This window comes from Zonotrichia leucophrys, chromosome 5, assembly GCF_028769735.1.
Source record: "Zonotrichia leucophrys gambelii isolate GWCS_2022_RI chromosome 5, RI_Zleu_2.0, whole genome shotgun sequence".
In the NCBI taxonomy this organism is placed as follows: Eukaryota; Metazoa; Chordata; class Aves; order Passeriformes; family Passerellidae; genus Zonotrichia; species Zonotrichia leucophrys.
Genome location: NC_088175.1, coordinates 48,768,623 through 48,791,068, shown reverse-complemented (window position 1 = coordinate 48,791,068; position 22,446 = coordinate 48,768,623). Strand labels below are relative to the sequence as shown.

Below are 22,446 nucleotides of genomic sequence, written 5' to 3'. Positions count from 1 at the left end.
CACTGCACCCTGGAGAGACCCCCCCCCCAAAACCCAGGCCCTCCCCCTGCCCTAAACCTACAGGGAAGGCACCGCATGGGGGGTCCCCACGCGTGGGGGCCACCCCGGGGAGGGCGGGGACCCCCCAAACTGGGGGCTGTGGGGGAGAAGGGGACCCCGATTGCTCTCTACATATATATAATATACACCTATAGAACAGGCTGGGGGGGAGTCTGGCCCCCCCCGGACCCCAAAAGCACCCGAACTCCTGGGGGCGAAGGGGAATGGGAATAAAAGGGGAGGGGGGGAGACCAAGGCCAGCCTCGGGCTCGCCCCGCTGCGCCTTCCCCGGGGCCCCCCACCCCAGGGGCGGCCGTGCCCCCCACCCCAGGGTGCCGAGGAGGTGGGTGGGACAAACGGACCCCCCCCGCTCCAGCTTGGATTTGAGGGGGGCTGTGTTGGCTCCTGCTCCCCAAGGTCAGTTTGGGTGGGCTAAGGCAAAGCCCGGCCGGCGCTCACGGCGAGGCACGGGGACACACGGTTAAGACAGACGGATGGACAGGGGGGGTCCTGGCCTTCATCCCTCCCCCCTCGCCGCTCCTCCTCCTCCTCCTCCTCGCCAGGCTCAGAAAATATCCGGGCACAAGCTCCAGTCCTGCTTCTCCTTGCTCTCCCAGTAGCCCCCCTTGTAGACGTGCGCCAGCTCCTGTGTCACCGGGTCCTTCTTGCGCTCGAACCAAAGCGGTTTGTAGGGATCGTAGGGTGTCCCTGGGGAAGGGGGGACACAGCGGGGTGAGGGCCTGGAGGGGACACCCAGAGGGGACACCCCCGTGTGACAGCCGTGCCTTACCGTCCTCGGTGGCGCGGGCGGCCTCAGCCTCGCGGCGCTTGCGGGAGAGCCGCTGCTTCTCCTCCAGCCGCTGCTTCTCGGCGTTGGCCTCATCCCACCGGCCGTTCTCCATGAGCCGCTGGTCCGGGCGCCACCGGCTGTCCGTGGGGGCTGTGCCGCTCTCTGGTGCATTCAGGGTCAGCGCCAGCTCCGAGAAGTAGTACATGTTCTCTGCGTACTTCCTACGGCACGGCAAGGAACGGGGCTCAGCGCCAGCCCCGCAGCCCTGCTCCCCGGGATGCCTTGTCCCCGCTTTCCCCACTCACGGCAGCGGGTTCCGCTTCCACAGCAGCACCCGGCTGTCCTCAGCCTCGTGGGCTCGTGGCCGCGCCTCGGCTCCGTTCTCCCCTGCTCCCAGCTGGACCTTGTAGCAATCCATCTTCTCGTCCCACGTGCCCAGCAGGGCAAAATGCACCTTTCCCGAGGGGTCCATCACCTCCCCAGTGACCTGGTGGGAGAGGGGACAGCCTGGATCAGGACACACCGGAGTCATGAGCAGCCCGGTGTGTCCCATGGCTCCGCATCCCTACCTTCCTCGCCACATCCCGGGAGAAGTAGCTGTAAGGGACAAACTTGAGGATGCACTTGTCCCCTGTCTTGTGGTTGACGATCTCGATCTCACCTGACTGTGGAGGGGAGAGGACAGTCAGACCCACCCATGCCCCATTCCCCAGGGATCCATGCTTCCCTACATCTTCCATCCACGACTTCCCACCTGGTCTATCCAGAGCTTCCCCACGATGATGTTGTGCACGGTGGTCGTTACTTTTTTCCACGTGTAGTGGTTGCCGGAGGAGTGGAAGACGCAGTGGATGGTGCCTGAGGGAGGGAGATCGTGCTGGAAACCACACCTGGAGCCTCAGGTGGTCCCAAAAATCCCACACCCTGCTGGGGTGCTCACCCAGCGGCATGATGGAGAGGTATTTCCCTCGGAATTTGCTGGTGATTTTGATCTCCTGGCGCAGCGTCCAGCCGTTCTTGGAGTCGGCGTGGTGGGCGGCGGCTGGCGGGTGGTGGCTCACCTGGACACGGGATTGATCGGGGACAGCTCAGTGCCGGCCACCCCAACAGCCCGGGAAAGGCTGCAGAGAGGAGCCGGCCGCACCTGCTCGCAGAGGGAGCGGTATCCGTTCTCCTCCAGGCGATCCAGCTCGAACGTCTCCCCCAGGAGCGGGTTGAAGGGTTTGCTGGTGCGGAAGACGGTGGTGGAGTAGGAGGAGACGGTGAAAGCGGCCACGTAGCACAGCTGCTCCAGGGAGCTCTCGCACCGCGCCGCCCGATCCAGCAGCTCGTGGTACTCCAGGTCCTCCGTCAGCCGCTGCAGCATGGACAGCGGCTCGTTGAAATTCACCTGGAAGAGGGAATGGGTCAAAAAAAGGGGATTTCTGGGTGCCCTGTGCCAGCCCACCGGCTGCATCTGTGCTCACAGGCATGGGAATCTTGGACAGCTCCTTCCCGATGCAGTTCTTCATGATGCTCCAGAGGTTGAGGCTGTAGTTGGGTTTGTAGGGAATGCGGGTCCTCTTTTCCTTCTTGGTGTCCTCAACCTGGTGCTTGTACTAGGGAGAGGGGAGGCAAAGGCCGTTACATCCCTGTGACCCCACAAAACCCTTCCATGGGAATTTGGGCAGCCCCAAGCCATAAAACCCCATCCCACCTGCTCATCCAGGCTGATGTCACTGCTGGTGCCGCTGATGTTGCTCCCAGTTCTCCTGGGAAGGGGGAAAGGGGGTGAGCATTCCCAAGCAGGGCAGAGCAGCGAGGGGATGAGGGGATTCCCCTCTCCCCCAGAACTCACTTGTGGCCCATGACATCGGGCATGGGGAAGATCTCCGGGGCGTCAAAGAACTCATTGTTGTCGTCGTCCTCGTCACTCAGGTCGCCTTTGGCAGGGCAGCACAGATCTGGGAAAGGGGACAGGGCTGGTGAGGAAGGAAAATCATTCCCAGTTTCCCAGTGAAGGCTCCCCTGTTACCATCATCCCTACCCCAGCCCTGAGGGGTGTCAGATAAGGCTCAGAGGAGCCAGTTTGGGCCCTGTTGGGGATGCCAGAATCACTTGGCTACACAGATGAGTGGGACAGACACATCATTTGGGATCAGCGCAGTGAGAGAAGCTTGGAAAATCCCAGGAAGCGTCTGGGAGACATTTGGGCACGGCACTTGTCCCTCCCCACCTTTGCCAGAGCCTGCAGTGCCGGGCGTGCTGGCGGGGAGCACCGTGGCCCCCCGGAAAGCCCTTTCCAGATGGTTGTGCTGCTTGGCCAACTGCTCCAGCGTCTCCTCCAGCCGGATCCGCTGGTCCCGCTCCTGCTGCAGCGACTTCTGCCACTTCTTCCCGTGCGTTTGTGCCAGGAGCATGAAATCCCGGCAGGCCTGCGGGGAAACGGTGCTCAGCATGGAAATGGGGAGTTTTCCCACTCTGGGATCCCTGGGATGGGGACTCACGTTGATCATGGCGTTGGAGGTGATGCGGAAGAGCGTGGCCCGCTCGTTGACCTGCTTGATCTTGTCCGTGCTCTCCGGGGGGAGCCGCAGGGCCTCGAGCTCGCTGAGGGAGCGCTGCAGGGCCGTGCCGTGCTTGGCGATCAGGTCGTTGCAGGTGCTCAGGTCCTCCACCTTGCTGGATAAAATCTTCAGGGTGTTCTGCAGCTCCGTCTTGTCCGTCTGCGACACCGACTCGTCACCGGAGTCATCTGCAGGTCGGAAAGGACCAGGAAAACGGGATTGTCATGTCACACCAGGAGCTGGTGGTGGGGCTGCCAGGAAGGGCACAGGGGATCCCTAAAGCCCTGAGGTCTGATGGTCCATCTCTGTGCATGCCAGGCGGTTTGGGTCACATGTGCATGGACACGACCATCCCCTTCCAAACCCTCTTGCTGGAGATGCTGGGATGCTGCCCAGGGCACTGGGATCCTGCCCTAGGTCCTGTGGGACCCTGGGATCCTGCCCTGGGGGCACTGAGTTTGTGAGAAACTCAAAGGCTGCCCTAAGGACATTGATGGTGCCCTGTGATCCTGCCCTGGGATCATGCTTGGGGGGCACTGGGATCCTGTGCCCTGTGGGGCTGGGATTTTTCTCTCTGGGCACTGGGATCCTGTCCTCAGTCCTATGAGGCACTGGGATTCTGCCCTGGGGACACTGGGATCCCATGGAACATTAATATCCTGCCCTGAGTCCTCCAAGCACTGGGATCCTGCCCTGGGATTCATGCCACCTGTGGGGCTCTGGGAAGCTGGCACTGGGATCCCACTCTCAGGACACTGTTCCTGCCCTGGGCACTGTCAGGCAGTGAGACTTCACCCTGAGTGCACCCTGACCCTGCCATGGATCCAGGAAATCCATACCTGACTCCTCCAGCATCTTGACAGCCTTGGCCTTGGCGAGCTCGAGGGCGGTGACCCAGCGCTGCCGCTCCACCTCGGAGCTGGCCTTGAGGTGGTAGGTCTGGGCTCCGCCGTTGGAGATGATGAAATTGCAGGAATCCTCCACGCTGATGTTGGCCGTGGCCAGGTTGATGGTGCCGCGGCACGTGTGGCCCATCTCCGCCTTGGATCTGCAGGGGAAGGACACAGTGAGGGAAGGATGGGGCTGGGATCCTGGGATGAGGCTGTGCTGAGGGAAGGACGGGGCTGGGATCCTGGGATGAGGCTGTGCTGAGGGAAGGACAGGGCTGGGATCCCCGGGATGAGGCTGTGCTGAGGGAAAGACAGGGCTGGGATCCCCGGGATGAGGCCACAGTGAGGAAAGGACAGGGCTGGGATCCCCGGGATGAGGCTGCATGAGGGAAGGATAGGGCTGGGATCCCCGGGATGAGGCTGCATGAGGGAAGGACAGGGCTGGGATCCCCGGGATGAGGCTGTGCTGAGGGAAGGACAGGCCCAGGATCCCCGGGATGAACCCTGGAGGGCTGTGCAGGGGGCTCGGCATTCCCAGCCCGGCATTCCCAGCCCGGCAGCCAGGGCTATTAATAGGGAGGGTGTGCTGGCGCCGGAGCAGGGCCAAGCCTGGGGATGTCGCTTTGGGGGGACAAATCCACAGCGCCCAGGAGTGGCCTCGGGGATCCTGGAGCCTCAGGGATCCGGCCCTTCCCGGATCCTGGCACGGGCTGGGACGAGGGTGAAGTCCCAGCGAGGCCGCGCCAGGCAGGCACTCCCCTTCCACGTCACCGGGTGACAGAGGTGACATGCAGCGGGGACACCCCCGGCCCGGCGCCCCCCCGTTGGCCGCGGTGTAACCGGAGCCCGCAGCTGCCCGAGGCTCCGGTTCCCCATCAATAATGGAGGGACAAGGCCCCCCCGGGCAGGCTCAGGTGTCCCCGCGGGTGACAACACACGAGGCCACCGGGAAGAGCTGCGGGGAGGGACAGCGGGACCGGGAGCTGCGGGAGGCTGAGGGGCTGCAGCCCCCCGCCCCCAAATACCCACGGGGACAGGGATGTGACAATCCCGGGGACAGACAGGTGACAACCACGGGGACAGGGATGTGACAACCGCCCCCCGCTTCTGCTGGCACGGACCGGCGGCGGGGAGTGGGCTAACGACCCCCATCATCGGCAAGAGCAGCCCCGGTGACCGGGAGGTGACATCCCCCGTGACACGGAGGTGACAACCGCGGGGACAGGGAGGTGACAGCCGCCCTCCTTCCCAGCTGGCACCGGGGCACGGAGCGCTGCCCGGCTCGGTGCGGGGGGCCCACACCCGCTTCCCTCCCGCCGCGGGGGCTCAGCCCGGCGCCAAGGTCACGGGGGGCCCGGGGGGCGGCGGGGCGGCTCCCGGTGCGTACCGGTAGTAGCTGAGCAGCCCATTGCTGAGCACGAACCAGCGGCGCTGGTATCCCTTGATGTAGTTGGTCCATTTGAAGAGCCAACCCTCGCGGGCCGAGCCGGGACCGGCCCCGCCGCCGCCCGCGCCGGCTCCGCCGCCCGCCGACGCTGTCGGTGCCGCCGGCGCCGCCGTCGGTGCGGGCGCCGCCCCGACGCTCGCCGCCGGTGAGGGCAGGGCCGGGGGCGCGCCGGGGGCCGCGGGCAGCGCCGCGGGCCCGGGGGGCGCGGCCGGGCCGGGCCCCGCGCCCGCCGCACGCAGCTCCGCCATCGCCGCCGCCGCCGCCACCGCCCCGCCGCGTTGCCGTCACTCGCCCCGCCCACGTCTGCGCCCCATTGGCGGCCCGGGCGCCGGCGGGGCGGTTCGCGCGTTGCGATTGGTCGAGAGCGGACTCCTCGGCTGTCAATCAGGTAGGGAGCCAATGGGAGGTGAGAGCGGCGCGCCGCGCGTGCTTACGCCGAGCGGTGAGTCACACGCCAGTGATTGGCGAAGGGGCGGGGCTTCGCACTAGGCGCGTTGCCATTGGCTAAGGCGTAACCACGCCCCCTGCCCGCTGCCCACGGAGGAACTCCCGGGGTTCGTAGGTTCGAGACCCGCCAGGGGACAGAGTGGGGACACCGCGGGGACACGGCCGGGTCGCGAAGGGGGTGGCAGGGCCCAGAGAAGGAGAGGCCAGGCTGGCAGCCGTATACAATTCATCTTTATTTACAATACCCTATAAAAATGTAAATTTAGAAACTTTATTCTCATTAACCAGAACCGAAAACTGGGAGGGACGGGGAAGGAAAAAAAAAACCCAAACAAAAAAATTACTGCAAGCAAATGAAATAAGAAAAAAAGCAAAAAAGAGGGGAAAAAAGCAAAAAAAAAAAAAAAAAACAAAAAAAAACCCAAAACAAAAAAGCAGGGAAAAAAGCAATAAAATAAAATAAAAATAATAAATGAACTTTCCACTTGATCTGTCAGAGAAAAAGGACAGGGAAAGGGCTGGGAGCAGAGGAAGGGGCTGGTTAATGCCAGGAGGAATTCTGGGGTGTAAAATCCCTACATGTGCAAATCTCTTGGTTTTTTTTTTTTTCTTTTTAAAAGCAAAAAAAAAAAAAAAAAAAAAAAAAAAAAAATTAAATTTATCCCCCAACCACCACAACCACCTTCCCGAGGAGCAGCACAGCTGAAGCCACCCGGATCTGATCCGGAGGGGACAGAGACCCGGCTGTGCCCCCCACCCCGGAGCTGCTGGGCTGATCCCGGGGGGAGGGAAGGAGCCGAATTTTGGGAAGACGAGGCGAGTGTGCGAAACAAGTGTGTGAAGTGTGGGGAAGGGCAGGAAGCAGAGCTCAGTGCTTGTGGGAAGGGCTGCAGAAGGAGCAGGGAATGAGCAGAGAACCCCTGGCCGTGGATGTGGAGCGAGGGGCTCCCCGCTTCCCGGGATCCTCAGTAGTGTGCGTGGGTGTGTGAGGGTGTGTGTGTGTGTTTGGGGGGAAGCAGCAGTTTCTGGGGGTGCAGAGGGAGTCGTGGGGAAATTGGGAGCAGCAGGGAAAGGCAGCACTTTGTGGGAAAGGGGGGAGCAGCCAAACATCCCCCTCTTCCTGCTGATCCAGGGGTTGGGGGGCGGATGCGCCCCATGTGCCAGGCCGGGCGTCGGGGGAGGTGTGGGGTGAACCGTGTGCCCTCCATCCTTCCTTCCTTCCTTCCATCCTTCCTTCCTTCCTTCCTCTGGAACATTCCAGTGGTGGCGAGGAGCCACGGAGATCTACCGGATCCCCTGCACTAAGCTGGAACCAGGGAACACCAGTGGTGAGATCAGAGGGAGGCAACAATTCCCTTCTCCCCAAGCTGCTCCTCCCCACTCCAATCCCTCTCCAGCTGCACCCCCACCTCTGGTTTCCCCCTTCTCCCAGTCCCCTGGTGGCACAGGGCCACATTCCCACGGGAAAAGAGGGCTGGTACTCACTGCAATTTCGTCTCCAGCAGGTTCAGCTTCTGCTGGTCAACGTAGCGGGAGAAGAGGGAGATCAGGTTGGAGGGGATGGACACGGGCTTTGCCAAGGCTCCCTGAGGGATCCGCAGCAGCTCCCGGGTTGCCATCAGCATCACCTCCGTCCTGCCGGGAAAATGGGAGGGAGGAGGGAGCAGTGAGAGGTGTGGGGGTTCCAGGAGCCTGGAGACTGCCTTTGCCACCCCAAGGGGCTGGGAATGTGGTGACAGTCCAGGCAGGAGCATCCCAGCCCAGAACAGGGAGTTACCATTGGTTGTCCTGCATCAGCTCTGTGTTTGTGTCTGAGCTCTGCAATTCCTCCCCTCGGCTCAGGACCAGGTACAGCAGGGACAGACCAAACTGTGGGGACAGGGAAGAGATCTGTCACCTCCAAGCATTCCTTGAGGGAACTGGAGAATCCCCAACACTTCCCAACCCTCCTGGAATGCTGGCACAAGCAGGAAGATCCCTGCCTGCCTTTGCAGGAGGAGGAAGACAAGACCACAGACCACTCCCAGCCCAGGAGGGATTTACTGGGGCAACATTCCCACCCCAAATTCCAGGACTGGAGCATGGAGCACAGCAGGACAGACCCAGAAGCTGCTGCCAGGCTGAAGCAGAGCCCAGGGCCACCCCAGACCGTTAATTAATGTGCCAGACACCCTCGTTAATTAGCGAGGGGAACACCCCAGTGCTGAGAGGCTGCTGGAGCAATTCCCAAGGGTGGGAAGGGGTGGGAATGAGGAGCACCTTGTTTTGGAGCACAGCAGTGAGGTGCAGGTTGGTGGGAGCGGCGGCGCTCTGAGGTAGGTTGGTGAGCTGCTGCACAAGGCTGGTGACTGTTCCCAAGGGAAGGTGGTAGAGGACATGGGAAAAGGGCCTCAAGAGGCAGGGAAGCACCTATGGAGAAAGGAACACAGCTGGGAGCTGCTCACCTTTCCCTGTGCCTGACGTGAACTGCAAACAGCTTCTCTCTCCAAGCATCTGGCACCCTCCCAGGAAAGGCAGGAATGCCACCCTGCAGACACACAGAGCCCTCCCAGCCTCTGGAAGCTCACCTCATCCTGAGCATCCTTCTTGATGAGGAAGGGCAGGTTCCTGGCCGTGGCCATGAGCACGTCGGCTGCTTGCTCTGGAGCCAGGAAGGGCAGGATCCGGGCCACCAGGCGCTTTCCTTTCCGGATGCACATGATCTGCATGAAGTGGTCATCACTCGGCCTGAGCAGGGAGGGAGAAAGGTGTCAACCCTCACCTGGGAGCATCCCAGGGCTATCCCATGGCTGGATCTGCCTCAGCACCAGGTGGAAAACACACCTGGTGGGCCTGAAAAAACATCCCTGAGGTGGGAAAAAACTACATGGGAAAGATATCCCTGATCCTCAACTCTGCCAGAGGGAGAGGATGGAAGTCGTAACTTTGTAACCACAGTGAGGGTAAAGTGGCTAAAAAAGGTTACTTTAGCCCCCTGCCAGAGCCAAACAGATCCACGGACAACTGGTTTCAGTGATCCCAGAGTGCTGGAGCTCCCAAATCCCGCTCACCTGTCCTGCCCTGGTGCCTTCCCCCTCAGATTGTCATACATGTCACAGATCTTCTGCTTCCTCTCCTCCATCAGGGCTGGCCGCTCCCCTTCCAGGCTCAGGAGGTAGCGGCGCTCGTAGTCCTCCACGTCCAGGAGGAGGCTGTACGTCTGCAGGAAGCATGGATCACTCAGGGAACCATGGAATGGGTGGGGCTGGCCCACTTTTGATCCCACCATGGATCTCTGAGGGTCGGGACGATCCCCCTTAAACTCACTTTCTCAATGGTGACGAGCGTCTGTCGCCTCTTATCCCGAACCTGCTTCTCCTTCGTCTCCTGCCGGGGAGGGAAGAGGGAATCAGGGCCGTGGGAAGGAGCCACAGGGCTGTTGGAAGGGAGGAAGGCCAGGAGGAACTCACATCATCCTCGCTGCGGGACGTCACCACGGCGTCGATCATCTTCCGAGGGTTGTTGACACTGGAGACGGTGAGCTTTCCCAGCGAGCCCTCAAACTGCACTGCAGGGAGCAGGGAGCAGGGAAGCCGAGGGATGAGTCCCCTCAATCCCTGGATAAAAGGAGCCCTGGGGCTGCTGGAGGGCTTTACCTGGCTTGTAGGTGTGCTCCAGCTTGGCCACCTGAGGGGTGATGAGTTTAGTGCGCTCCTTCTTGGGGCCGTCACCGTGCACTTCCTCGGCTGCTGCCAACTTCTCCAGCTTCTGGAAGTAATTCTGAGGCAGGAAGAGGAAATGCTGAGTGCCTTCTCCCAAAAAACCATTGGCAATCTCCCTGTCCTCAGCTCCATCATCTTCTCAACATCAACATTTAAGCCACAGCTGAGTCCCTCCTCCTCTCCCATCCCTCAGGATGACAGAGATTGAGGCTTCTCCTCAGCCCTCTCTCAGGACAATGACAAATCCATTCTCCTTGTGAGGTTCCCAGTTCTTCCCAGCACATCCCAGTTAGTTTGCCTTGCTCCATTGGCACCATGCCAGGACCTCCCCACCCCATCCACCCCGTTTTGCAATGGTGGAGCTTTGCTGACTCACATCCTGCACCAGTTCCTCTTCTCTACTGGGACCAGCTCACCCACAGATCCCAAAAAAACTCTGCTGGCTCAGGAGAGGAACCACAGCTCTCCCACCCCATTCAGGTCCCCAGTGTCCATCCCAGACATTTCCCTCTTTCCCTGGGGATCCTCAAACTGTCCACCTTGCTCCACCTGCTCCAAGTCTGGCTTTTCCCAGCACTGTCTGACATTCCCTATTCCTGAAATGGAAAAAAGCAGGAGCAATCCCTCCCTATCCACCTTCTCCACTGCACTGCTTGGATTCCCATAGGGTTCCCCACCACCATTCCCAGTCAGATCAGAGTCAGCCTTTCCCTGACAAGGATCTCTCTTGAGTTTTCCATTTAGCATCTCCCTTGTCTCATTCCAGGGGTTTTATCCTGGCTCTGTCACACTTCCAATGGAGAGGAGCTGCTCCTCTGTTATCCCAGACCTATGAAACCAGTGCACCCCAACATCTCACTCCTGGAATCTCACCCAAAAAGGAGTCAGCTCATCCCAGGGCTGCTGATCCCACCCTGTCCCTCTGCCTTCCTCTTCCAGGGAGGAAAACAACCCATTGCCCTTCTCCCTGGATTGACATCCCCTTCCCACCCCATCTCCAATGGCCAGGGGGAAGGTGCTGCCCTGAGTACCTGATAATAATAATCATCCAGGTAGGGATCAGTGCTCTGCAGCTGCATCATCTGGATCTTGGACACCCAGTCCTTCTCCCGCTGCAGCATGAGGTTGGCGTAGGGATCCTTACGGATCTGCTCCTGATGGCTGCTCCGGTGGCCCCCTCGGTCCCCCCCGGAGCCGTTGAGGCTCCGGTGCTGGCTGGCAGGAGAAGAAGGGCACCCGTGAGCACACCGGAGCTACAGGAAGGGACAGAGAGGGGGGACAGGTGACCCCGGAAGCAGGACACGTCCCCGTGCCGCGCGGCCCCGGCCCCGTGCCCGCACTCACTTGCGGTTCTGCTGCTGCCGCTGGTGCAGGAGCCGCCGGTGCTGCGGGTGCAGGTGGGTCGTGTCCGGCCGGAACATCTGGGGCTGAGGCCTGGGGAGGGCGGGAACGGTCAGGGAGGGATGCAGGGAGCGGCTGGGACACCAGGACAGGGACAGCACCGACCTCAGGTTCTGCAGGTGGGATCCGGGGCCCGGAGGGTGCGGCAGCTGCGAGGGCGGCGGGGCGGGGGGAGCCCCGAAAAAGGCACGGAACCCTCCGGCCGGGGACATCATCTGCCCAACTCTGCCCTGCAGCAGCTTGGGGTTCACCGAGGGCAGCGGGCTCCCCACCAGCCCGGACACGCGGGCAAACTGGCTGGGGGACATTCGGCCGGCCTGCAGGGGCACAGAGGACACCTGGAGTCAGCCAGGTGGGAAAAGGATCTGGGATGGCGGGCAAGAGGCATGGAGCGCCAGGTCCCGGTGCCACGCAGAGAGAAAGGTGGGATAAAGCACAGGAAGGAGCTTTACCTGGGCTCCTCCGAGCAGCTGGGCTCTCTGCAGGTGTGTGAGGACGGGAGAGACGCTGTGGGGGAACGGGTGGCCCAGGAGGGAGGAATTCTGGGGAAAGAGTTGGGAAAAGGGACCCCAGTCACAGACCACGACTGGCAGACGGGACAAACCCCAGGAAGGCCAAGCTCCATGGGGTGGGGACGAGCCACAGGAACACAGGGAGGTTTTGGGAGGGCTGGTCATCAATCCCCAAAAAGATGGAGGAGGGAAAGCTGGATACCGGAACATTGCAGAGCTGGTTGGGGGACATCCTCTCTCCATAGGGAGCGGGATAACGCTGCTGCATGGTAGCTCGGATGTGGACAGGCTTGGGACACAGGATCTGGGGGGAGACAAGCGGCACAGTCACTCCCCCTGGGAAGCAGCTTGCACCCTTGGGAGCAGTGGGAAGCTGGGAAGCGAAGAGATACCTGCTGGTTGAAGTTGGGGATGGCAGCCTGTTTGGGGGGGGTCCCGATGGGAATGGCCCGGACAGGGGGGCTCCCGATGATGGGGGAGGAGGAGCGCCGGGGCAGCGCCCGCTCCGAGGGATCCCGCTCCTCATCCCGAGCCTGCGGAGGCCGCTGGGGCAGGGCATAATCCAGCACGGACACCGAGGGCATCTCCTGCAGGAGAACGGGAGGGACACCCCTCTGGAGCCACAGGCTGGGACAGATGAGGGTCAGTGTCCCCCCTTCCCCCTGGCAGCTCTCCACCCCCACTGTGCTTCCCTGGGATCTCCACACAAGGCTGGGCATTCCCGGAGTGCCCAGACTGCCGAGCGCGTCCCGTTTGGGATAACAGGGCGTGGGGAGGGAATGCTGGGTCACCTCCCAGCCCGGCAGAGCCAGGAGAGGGTTGGACACGCAGCACTTCAAAGCATGACTCTTAATGAAACCACAACAACACAAAAATCCTCTGCCTCCAGGCATCAACATTCCCAAATCCTGCTGGGAGCTCTGAAATCCCTCAGACATCACCAGGCATCCCAGAACAGCCGAACTCCATCATCCCAGCCCTCCAGGGTCCGAGGGGTGACAGCTCTGAGGGTCCCCCCACAAGCCACAGACACAGAGGAGGGAAGCAGGACACTCCACTATCCCAGGACCAGTCTATCCCACCCAGCTGGCTGCCACAGGCGTTTGGGATCAGCAGGGAAGAGCCCCCAGCACCCTACCTGAGTGAGGAGCGGCCCCCGGATGCGCCGCAGCACGGCCGAGCTGTCCCAGATGCTGGAATTGAGCCCTCCAGGCTGCTGCAGGGCACAGGGAGAGTCAGGACAGCAATGTGGGATCCATCCCCGCATCCCCCTGGATCCCCCAGCCCGCTCCCACCTGCGGGGGATCCCTGGTGTGCACGGCCTGCATGATGGCCGGGTCCTCCAGCTCGCTGTCGATGACGAGGCGCGTCAGCCGCTCGGCCAGCGCGTCCTCGGGGTCGCCCAGGACGTCCCCGTCGTTGCCAACGGGACCGTCCCGCTCCCGGCTCGAGCCGGCCTTGTCCTCCAGCTCCGCCAGCCGCTCGTGGGCCTCCTGCCAGTCATCATCTGTGAGGAGGCACAGGGTGAGGGCCGTGGGCCAGGGGCACCTGCGGGGTCAGGGAGCTCTGGGGGCGACACTCGGGGTCTCACCGACGGCGCCGGCCCCAAAGGTGTCATCGTTGAACTGGTCGATGTCTTCATCCTCCTCCCCCAGGGCCTGGAAGGCATCTTCATCCTCGTCCAGCGGGCAGTCCTCCAGGGACTGGGACAGCCAGGAACGGGGTCAGCCCCACTGGACCTCCCTGACGACCTCCCAACCCATTATACCTATACAATACACCCTCCCCCCACCGATATCCCCCCCAGCCCCGTTATCCACCCCTGGGAATCCCCCCAACCCATTATTCCTATGCAGTCACTCCCCCAAGCCATTACATCACCCCAATGACCCTCCACACCTAGAGAGTGACCCCTCCCGTTATACGCTCCCCCAGCCCGTTCCAGGTCCCCAGTGTCCCCCAGACTCCTTGTGCCACCCTGGAGCCCCCTCCCAGCCCCTCAGACCCCCTCCTCGGCCGCCCTCCCCAACTCATTTCACTTCCCCCGCCCCAGCCCGTTATACCCCCCCCCACCCCGTTACACTGCCCCGGTGCCGTCCCGGCAGGGTTGTCCCGCAGGTCCCGCGGGGCCCCGCCCGCCCCGGCCCCCCCCGGCTCCTCCCCGCTCACCGGGTACCGGAACATGGCGGCGCCGGCGCCCCCCGCCCGCAGGCTCCGCGCCGCCCGACCAGGCCCCGGGCCCCGCCGCGCATGCGCCGCCGCGGGCGCAGCCGCATGACGTCATCCATCTCCACAGCCCCGTGTCCCACCCGCCCGGTGCGCGCGTGGGGGCGGGGCCATCAAGGGCCACGCCCAGGAAAGACCAAGCCCACTCGTGTATATTTCTTAAAGGGGCAGCGTCCCTTTTTCTCCCGCGCACAGCGGTGACACCCGTATGGCCCCGCCCGCAGCCGTGACCCCCAGTGTCACCCCATCCACAGCCAATGCCACCCCGTCCACAGCCAATGCCACCCCATCCACAGCTGCAGTACTGCCCGCCCAGCCCTGTCCCCAGCTGTGTCCCATCCCCAGCCATCTCCCCCACCCGTGTCCCCTGTCCCCAGCCGTGCCTCCCCAGGCCGGGACCCCTGTCCCCAGGCACGACCCTCAGTTGTGTCCTCTAACTGCAGCCATGTCCCCAAGCTGTCCCCTGTGCCGGCTCATGCCCAGCCGTGTCCCCCAACCGCGTCCCGAATCCACAGCTGCGTCCCCAGATGTGACTCCTATCCACAGCCCCGTCCCCCTGAGCCGTGGGCCCCGAACCCAGCCATGTCCCCAGCTGTGACCCACACCCACAGCCGTGTCCCCAGCCGTGTCCCCAGCCGTGCTCCCTGTCCCCAGCCGTATCCCCAGCCGCGTTCCTTGTCCCCAGCCATGCTCCCGCGGCAGCCACACGTGGCAGGGGGTGACACGTCCTCACCGTGTGACCCCCGAGGGGCACCAGCTTCCTCATGGCCTCCACACCCACACCCCAGCCCACCTCTGTCACCTCCCGGGGGGCCCGGGGGCCGCCCCCAGCCGCCGCCCGCAGCGGCCCCGCTGTCCCCGCGTGTCCCAGGTGAAGGGGCGGCTCCAGCTCGTCCCTCCCTCCCTCCCTCGGCGCCTTCCCCGCGCCCGTCACTGGGGATTAGCGCAGGGACAGCCCCGGGCTTGGCCACAGGCACAGGGGACAGGGCCATCCGGCACCTCGCCTGGATGTAGGAGGCCCGGCCGAGCGGCGAGGACCGAGGGTGACACCGCCCATCCCTGCGCTGGGCGAGCACGGGGACCCCCCCGCGCCCCCCCAGCCTCCGGGGGCACCATGAAGGACCGGCTGGAGCAGCTCAAGGCGGTGAGGGACCCCAGGGGGGGCAGGGCACAGGGGACACCCCCAGGGGGACCCTCAGGAAAAGGGTGACACCGGGATGGGGGTCCCCGAGACCCTACCCCATGGTGGGCAGGGGCATCGCGGGGAGAGGGGACCCCAAAAACCTGGTCTGGGGTGGGTGGGGACATCACGGGGTGGATGTCACCGAAATGCCACCCCACGGTGCTGGAGTGTCACGGGGATGGGGGGAGGTCAGGCCCCATCTCATGGTGGGCTGGGGTCTCGGGGACACCCCAATGCATGGTGGGTGGGTGGGGACATCACAGGGGGATGGCACCGAGACCCCACCCTGGTGTGCGTGGGTTGTCACGGGGGTCACCCCACAGCAGGTGGGGGACCCTGAGCCTGCCTCCAACGGGGGTCTCAGCTGTGAGGGACTGGGGTGCCATCCCTGTGAGGTTTGGGGACACGGTGGGTGTTTTGGGGTGACGTGACCCCCCAGCTGAGTCCTGTCCCCCCCACACTATGGGGTGCACCCCTGGCCTGTCGGGGGTGTCCAACCTGCGGGGATGGCGGCGGATTTGGGGTGCCCACACCCCACTGTACCCCCCACACTTCCCCGCTGTGCACCCCACACGTCCCCATGTTCCCGCCACCAGGGCCGCTTCCTTCTCCCTTTTCCCGCTCCGCCTGGGGCCCCACTTCCCCCCGGGCACTCCTGGGGCTCCCCCTGCTCCCCACGAACCATGGGGGTCCCAGCAGGCCCCCAGCTCCGGGCCGGGCCCCTAGGCATGGCAGGGAGGCTTGGCAGGGATTTACCGGGATTATGGAGCCAGCAGATAAAGCCTTCGGGGGGAGTGAAGGGATTAATTTTATTTTTACTCCAGCAGCAGGAGGAGGGGGGTGGGGGGTCCCAGCCTGGGCTCTGTCCCCATCTGCAGGACACCCCAACAGCACCCCCGGGGTGTTGGTGGAGCTGAGGGGGCGAGGGGAGGCAGAAGGGCTGAGGCTGAGTTTTGGGAAGGGCTGGATTTGGGAGCACATGGTGGGGGGGGCCTGGGCACCACACCAGGGTAAGGGGCAGCAGCCACCTTCGTGTCCCCCAGGGCTGCCCCAGAGCTGCTGTAGGGCCATGGTTTGGGACATAAACCCCGTGCTGTCCCCATCCCATTGCTGTCCCCGTTCCCTCCCTCTGGCCGAGCCCAGCAATCCCTTAATTCCCAGCCACGTGTGGCCAGATGTGAGCTGGGCTCACCCCTCCCGCTCTCCCCCGCTGCAGATGTCCCACCCTGTGCCACCACAACCCATGGCTGCTCCCCCCGTGTCCCTGTCACCCCCGGGGGGGATCTGGGGGTGCTGGCAGGGCACGGGGTCCCCCCTGAGCACCGTGTCCCTACAGAAGCAGGATGCAGACGATGAGGAGGAGCTGGAGATCGCCGTGGACAACACGGCCTTCATGGATGAGTTCTTCTCGGAGGTGAGGGAGGGCTGGGAGCGGGGCTGGGGGGTGTAGGGCTGCCTCCTAACCCCCCAAAATCCTCCCGTGCACGCCCAGATTGAGGAGACCCGGCAGAACATTGACAAGATCTCGGAGAATGTGGAGGAAGCCAAGAAGCTCTACAGCATCATCCTCTCAGCACCCATCCCAGAGCAGAGTGAGTGCTGTCCCAGTGTCCCCACGGCCTCCCCTGGTCATGGGGACCCTCCCTGGGGACATCCCCATGGTGGCTCACACCCATGATCCCACAGAGACCAAAGATGATCTGGAGCAGCTGACGACAGACATCAAGAAAATGGCCAACAGCGTCCGTAACAAGCTGAAGAGTGAGTGGCCCTGTCCCGACCGCCGTGTCACGGGTGTCCCTGTCCCCCTGGGACCATGGGGGCTGGCAGTGGGAAAGGTTCCTGGTGGGCTGAGGTCTGTCTCTCTCCAGGCATGGAGAGGAACATCGAGCAGGACGAGGCACGATCCTCAGCTGACCTCCGGATACGCAAGTCCCAGGTCAGCTCCAGCCCTCAGCCAGTGTCCCCAGGTCCCACCCTGTCCCCCACGGGCTGGGGATGTGGCATGTCCAGGGGTCCCCAACAGCACTCTGTGATCCCAGCCTTTGTGTCCCTCCGCCCTGTCCCCAACTCTCTGTCCTGCCACCCTGTGCTGGGTGGGACATGCCACATCCAGGGTCCCCTGGGTCTCATGCCACTGTCCCCACTCCCAGTGCGTTTTCCTGTCCATGCTGGGACCAGGAACACACCATGCCCAGAATGTCACTGATGTGACTTCCCATCCCCACCTCAGCCCCTCATCATGTCTCCTGGGTAGTGTCACACCTCTGTCCTCGCTCCTGTCCCCTGTAAGAGTGGCCCATGGGGATATGCCATGCCTGGGGTGTTCCATATTCCCGTCCCCAGGACCAGGTCCAGTCCCTCAGTGTCACACTATCCCCAGGACCAGGTCCAGTCCCTCAGTGTCACACCGTGCCCTGGGTGTCCCTGTCCCCACCCTCACGCCCCTGTCCCTGTCCCCAGCACTCAGTGCTGTCCCGCAAGTTCGTGGATGTCATGACCAAGTACAACGAGGCGCAGGTGGATTTCCGGGAGCGGAGCAAGGGCCGGATCCAGCGCCAGCTGGAAATCAGTGAGTGACCCCGGCATCAAACCCCACCTCCTCCTAGAGTGGGAGGAGCCAAACCACACAGACCCCTCCCATTTTACCAAGTTTAGTCAGGTGGGAGGAGCCAGACCATACAGACCCCACCCCTTATTTCCCACCTCTCCCCACGTGCCTGCAGCCGGCAAGAACACCACGGACGAGGAGCTGGAGGAGATGCTGGAGAGTGGGAACCCCTCCATCTTCACCTCGGGGGTGAGCCCTGACATGGGGGACACCAGGGAACGCGGGGAGGTGTCCCAGGGCCAGGCCTCCCCGCTAACGTGTCCCTGTCCCTGTCCCCGCAGATCATGGACTCGCAGATCTCGAAGCAGGCGCTGAGCGAGATCGAGGGCCGGCACAAGGACATCGTGCGCCTGGAGAGCAGCATCAAGGAGCTCCACGACATGTTCGTGGACATCGCCATGCTGGTGGAGAACCAGGTACGGGGACACGAGGGGCCTGGCCATGGGGACACGGGGACATGCAGGGACCTGGCCATGAGGACACGGGGACATGCAGGGACCTGGCCACAGGAACACGGGGACATGCAAGGAACCTGGCCATGGGGACATAGAGACACACAGGGACCCCAGGGACATGCAGGGACCTGGCCACTGGGACATGGGGACATGCAGTGATCCAGCCATGGGGACACAGGGACACACAGGGACCTGACCACGGGGACAGGCAGGGACCTGGGTATGGGGACACAGGGACAGGCAGGGACCCGGCCATGGGGACTCAGGGACACGCAGGGACCTGGCCACAGAGACATAGGGACATGCAGCAACCCGGCCGTGGGGACATTGGGACAAGTGGAGACCTGGCCACGGGAACACAGAGACAGGCAGGGACCTGGCCATAGAGACACAGGGACACGCAGGGACCTGGGTATGGGGACACAGAGACACGCAGTGATCCGGGTGTGGGGACACAAGAACAAGCGGAGACCTGGGCATGGGGACATGGGGACAGGCAGGGACCTGGGTATGGGGACACAGAGACTTGCAAGGACCTGGGCATGGGAACACAGGGACACACAGGGACCTGGCCACAGGAACATGGGGACGCGCACGGACCCAGCCATGGGGACACAGGGACAAGCAGAGACCTGGGTATGGGGACACAGAGATAAGCAGGGACCTGTGGGCAGTGTGAACAGGGACCTGAGCATAGGGACAAGCAGGAACCTGGCAATGGATGACCCCATTGTGTATGGGGACATGGACATGAGCCATGAGGGATTTGGGCACAGGGTCACAGGGATGAGAAGGGATCCACGTATGGGGACACACAGGGACCTGTGCACAGGATGACCAGGGACAAACAGGGACCCGAGTGGGGGTCACAGGGACCTGCACAGGACCATGGAGTGGCCCAGGGACCTGCACAGGGGGGTCCAGGCATGGAGCAATATGGGCTGGGGTGTGACCACTGCACGTGTTCCCATGGAGCCACTCACCACCCTGTGGTGGCCTGGAGGGGACACAGGAGTGTCTCCCAGTCTGTGGTGGTGTTGTCCCCTCTCTCAGCCCCTCTCTGTCCCCCATGCCACGCGAGGAGCCACTGTGTGCCCCGGGGATGGGTGAGTACCTGTGTGTGTATGCCTGCCGTGTGCTGTGGGGCTGTGTCACCATGTCCCCACCATGTCACCTGTCCCTTCTCCCCCAGGGTGGGCTGCTGGATAACGCAGAGCCGAGCAGGTGGAGCAGAGCACAGAGACGATCCGGTGCCAGGTGGGTGGGTGCCAGCACCCTGGGGTGCTCTCAGTGTCCCCCCCTCTCTCTGTGTCCCCCGGGTGCTCCGTAGGGAGCCATGATCGACCGCATAGAGAACAACATGGACCAGTCCGTGGGATTCGTGGAACGGGCCGTGGCTGACACCAAAAAGGCTGTGAAGTACCAAAGTGAGGCCAGGAGGGTAAGACAGACCGACAACCCCTTGTCCCCTGCATAGCCCCCAGTGTCCCCTGCACAGCCCCCAATGTCCCCTCTGTAGCCCCCAGCATCCCTGAGGTACCCCCAGTGTTGTCCCCTCCGGCCCTCGTGCCTTCACATCCCAGTGTTCCCAGCATCCCCCATATCCTCCAGCAGCCCTGAGACCCCTTTATTTCCCTCAGTCACCTCCTGTCCCCCTTCAGCCACCCCTCCTATCCCCCAGCTGACCCCAAGAACACACACCTGCCCCCAGTGACTCCATGGAGGCTGGCAGCTCTGTCCTCTCTGTCCCACTCCTCCCGTGAGCCCCCTCCTACCCTCAGGTGTGATGAGCTGGTGAGGACTCAGCCCCTCCTGCCCCATCCCCAGGGCTCTGCAGCACCTCGGTGCCCCTGTGTCCCCCCACATGGGACAGGTGTCACCACCCCCAACTCGCCCCTGTTCCCCCAGAAGCTGCTGGCTTTGGTGGCAGTGGCCGTGCTCTTGCTGGGGACAGTTGCCCTCATCATTGGACTCTCGGTGGGGCTGAACACGAAATAGCCCCTGGGGCGGGGGTCTGTAAGTGTTGGGGGGCAGGGGACCCCCACTGCGGGGACACAGAGCCCTGGGTGATCCCAGTGCCATCTCCTGCTTTGGGGGCTCCAGTGCTTTGGGATTTGGGGCTGGGGGCGCTGCCTTCTGGCTTCGGTGATCTCGGGTCTGCAGTGCTGGGGGTGTTCTGTGGGGGTCTGCAATGTTCGGGGTCCCTGGTGCTCTGGGGTCTGTGGTTTTGGGGTCTGCAGTGCTCAGGTGTCTGTGATGCTCAGGGCTCTGTGCTGTTCGGGGTCTGCAGTGCTTGAGGGTCTGTGTTCTTTGGGGATCCGTGCTGCTCCCGGCTCTGGATTTTGTCTCTTCTCTGCCATCCCCGCTCCCCCCTTCCTGCTGCAGTCCCCGTTCCCTTTCCTCCAGCTCCCCTTTCCCTCCTCCAGACGCTCCCGACGCTCCCAGCGATGTCACCTCCCGGCGGGATCATCCCCGGCTCTGATCCTGGACCCCTCCTCTCCCTGCTCCTCCCGGACCTGCCGCTCCCAGCCCTCCGTGTCTCCAGCACCGCCGCCTTTCCCGCCCGTCCTGCTTTCCCTGGGATCTGCTCCTCATGTCCCCACGGAAGGGGACAGGATTCCGTCCGTGGGGACGCGGCGAGGGGTGACAAGGACACAAATCCGAGAGCCGGACGCTCACCCGCGCGGGCATCCCGGTGGAATGAGGGCGGGAATAGGGACAGGACACGGGGTTTGGTGGCACCAGCGTGGTTTGTTGTCACCGCGCTGTGACAGACGGAGCTGTCGGGGTCCCCGCCCCCTCTTGGCTTTGATGTTTGGCGGGAGGATGTGTTATCATGGATATTTAACTCCCGCTGTAATAAAATCCCGCCGATCCCGCCCTGCGCCTCCTCTCCGTGCTGGCTGCAGGAGCACCCAAAGCCCGGCCCGGCCCGGCTCGGCTCCCGGTGCCCGGGGACCTGGGGGCTGCACCGGCCCCGCTTCCCGGTGCTGTAGGACACGAGGAGGAGGCGCGGGGCTGGGGACACCCCCAGCTCCGAGCCCTGGCCACACTGTCGTCCCCCCACCCCACCAAGTTTTTGGGTAAGTCACGGTGTTTGGTCACCTGTCCCAGGGCACGCTGGCACTGTCACCTCCCTGTGCCACAGAGAACCAGCTCACACCTGCCCTGCACCCTCCCCAGCCCCTGTCCTTGTCCTTTACCCTGTCTCTGCCCTTTCTCCCCACTGCCCAGCCCATATCCTTGTTGTCCCCCACCCCATTTCTTGCCGTCCTCCCCAGCTCCATCCTTATCCCCTGTCCCCCTCCCCAGCCCGTTCCCTGTCCCTGTCCCCTCCCCAGCCGTGTCCCTGCCTCACATTCCCTGTCTCCCCGAGCAGAAGAAGATCATGATCATGTTGTGCTGCATCATCCTTGCCATCATCCTGGCATCCAGCATCGGGAGCATCTTCGCCTGAGCCCCCCACCCGCTGCCCTCCAGGTGACAGGGACGGGGCTGGGGGTGGCACGGGGGGTTCCTGGCACCCCTCAATCCCAGGGAATGGGTTCACGCCTCGCCAGGGTTGGATTCACCTGGGGATGCACTGTCCACTTCCTGAATGTCACCTCACCCTCCTCCCTGTCACAGGTGGCCTTTCCCCCTCCTGCCCCCCTGCCCGGATGATCCACGGGAGAGACCCCGGCCCAGCCCCGATCCCCGAGGACATCCCACGTGTCCCTGGAGGAGTGAAGCCCATCCTCTGCGCTACCTGCTGCCCTCCCACACCCCCCTCCTCCTCCTCTCGGGTGACAGTCGGTGGCCGCTGTGACAAGCAGCCCCTCTTGGTGGCACAGAGCGGCCGGAGGGGCCGTGTCCCTCGTGGGGGGGGGGACACAGAGCTCTGCCTTGCCGGGGTGGCCGGAGGAGCCTCTCCCTGTGCTTGGAGCTCCTTGGATGTGCAGCCACCCATGCTGGAGCCTTCCTCCTCAATAAAGAGCTCACCCACACTCTGCCTCCCGGCTGTGACCTGATCCATGGGTCCCTCAGGATGATCCCAGCCCTAAAATCCACTTCAGGATAGACAGCCTCGTGCTTCAAACCCTGATCCATGGGTCCCTCAGGATGCTCCCAGCCCTAAATTCCACTTCAGGATAGAGGGCCTCGTGCTTCAAACCCCAATCCATTTATCCCCCAAACAGCTCCACGCTTCCAGCTCCAA

General features: G+C 63.3%; 3 protein-coding genes across 7 annotated transcripts; 1 reads left to right on the top strand and 2 right to left on the bottom strand.

The window, feature by feature from the left end:
• OSBP (oxysterol binding protein) lies at positions 1–5,963 on the bottom strand. Its single transcript, XM_064715393.1, has 14 exons — positions 5,653–5,963; positions 4,215–4,423; positions 3,316–3,563; positions 3,045–3,243; positions 2,667–2,772; positions 2,526–2,580; positions 2,296–2,427; positions 1,974–2,219; positions 1,770–1,890; positions 1,584–1,687; positions 1,399–1,494; positions 1,135–1,316; positions 830–1,050; positions 1–747 (listed from the first exon to the last, which is right to left on the bottom strand). The coding sequence occupies exons 1-14, from the start codon at positions 5,958–5,960 to the stop codon at positions 605–607; spliced, it is 2,370 nt and encodes a 789-aa protein (XP_064571463.1). The 5' UTR covers positions 5,961–5,963; the 3' UTR covers positions 1–604.
• Positions 5,964–6,633: 670 nt separating this feature from the next.
• Positions 6,634–14,040, bottom strand: PATL1 (PAT1 homolog 1, processing body mRNA decay factor). Of its 2 annotated transcripts, none has more exons than XM_064715392.1 (19): positions 13,943–14,040; positions 13,365–13,476; positions 13,069–13,280; positions 12,912–12,986; positions 12,166–12,360; positions 11,976–12,077; positions 11,714–11,803; positions 11,367–11,578; positions 11,205–11,294; positions 10,892–11,075; positions 9,795–9,918; positions 9,609–9,706; positions 9,466–9,525; positions 9,210–9,358; positions 8,727–8,886; positions 8,419–8,568; positions 7,937–8,028; positions 7,645–7,794; positions 6,634–7,465 (listed from the first exon to the last, which is right to left on the bottom strand). In XM_064715392.1, exons 1-19 carry the CDS (start codon positions 13,955–13,957, stop codon positions 7,444–7,446), a joined length of 2,292 nt encoding a protein of 763 aa, XP_064571462.1. In that variant the 5' UTR covers positions 13,958–14,040; the 3' UTR covers positions 6,634–7,443. The 2 variants fall into 2 exon arrangements, with proteins under 2 accessions (XP_064571462.1, XP_064571460.1); XM_064715390.1 differs by having other exon boundaries at positions 6,635–7,465; positions 12,912–12,989; positions 13,943–14,039.
• Positions 14,041–14,965: 925 nt separating this feature from the next.
• Positions 14,966–22,246, top strand: STX3 (syntaxin 3). 4 transcript variants are annotated; one of them, XM_064713855.1, is made up of 11 exons: positions 14,966–15,143; positions 16,519–16,596; positions 16,675–16,774; positions 16,869–16,943; positions 17,054–17,121; positions 17,646–17,754; positions 17,909–17,982; positions 18,075–18,209; positions 19,579–19,689; positions 21,628–21,728; positions 21,876–22,246. In XM_064713855.1, the coding sequence occupies exons 1-10, from the start codon at positions 15,114–15,116 to the stop codon at positions 21,703–21,705; spliced, it is 858 nt and encodes a 285-aa protein (XP_064569925.1). In that variant the 5' UTR covers positions 14,966–15,113; the 3' UTR covers positions 21,706–21,728; positions 21,876–22,246. The 4 variants fall into 4 exon arrangements, 3 of the variants coding, with proteins under 3 accessions (XP_064569925.1, XP_064569924.1, XP_064569923.1); XM_064713854.1 differs by lacking the exons at positions 21,628–21,728; positions 21,876–22,246 and adding exons at positions 20,157–20,264; positions 20,675–20,801; XM_064713853.1 differs by lacking the exon at positions 21,876–22,246 and having other exon boundaries at positions 20,675–21,725.
• The last annotated feature ends 200 nt before the right edge of the window (positions 22,247–22,446 follow it).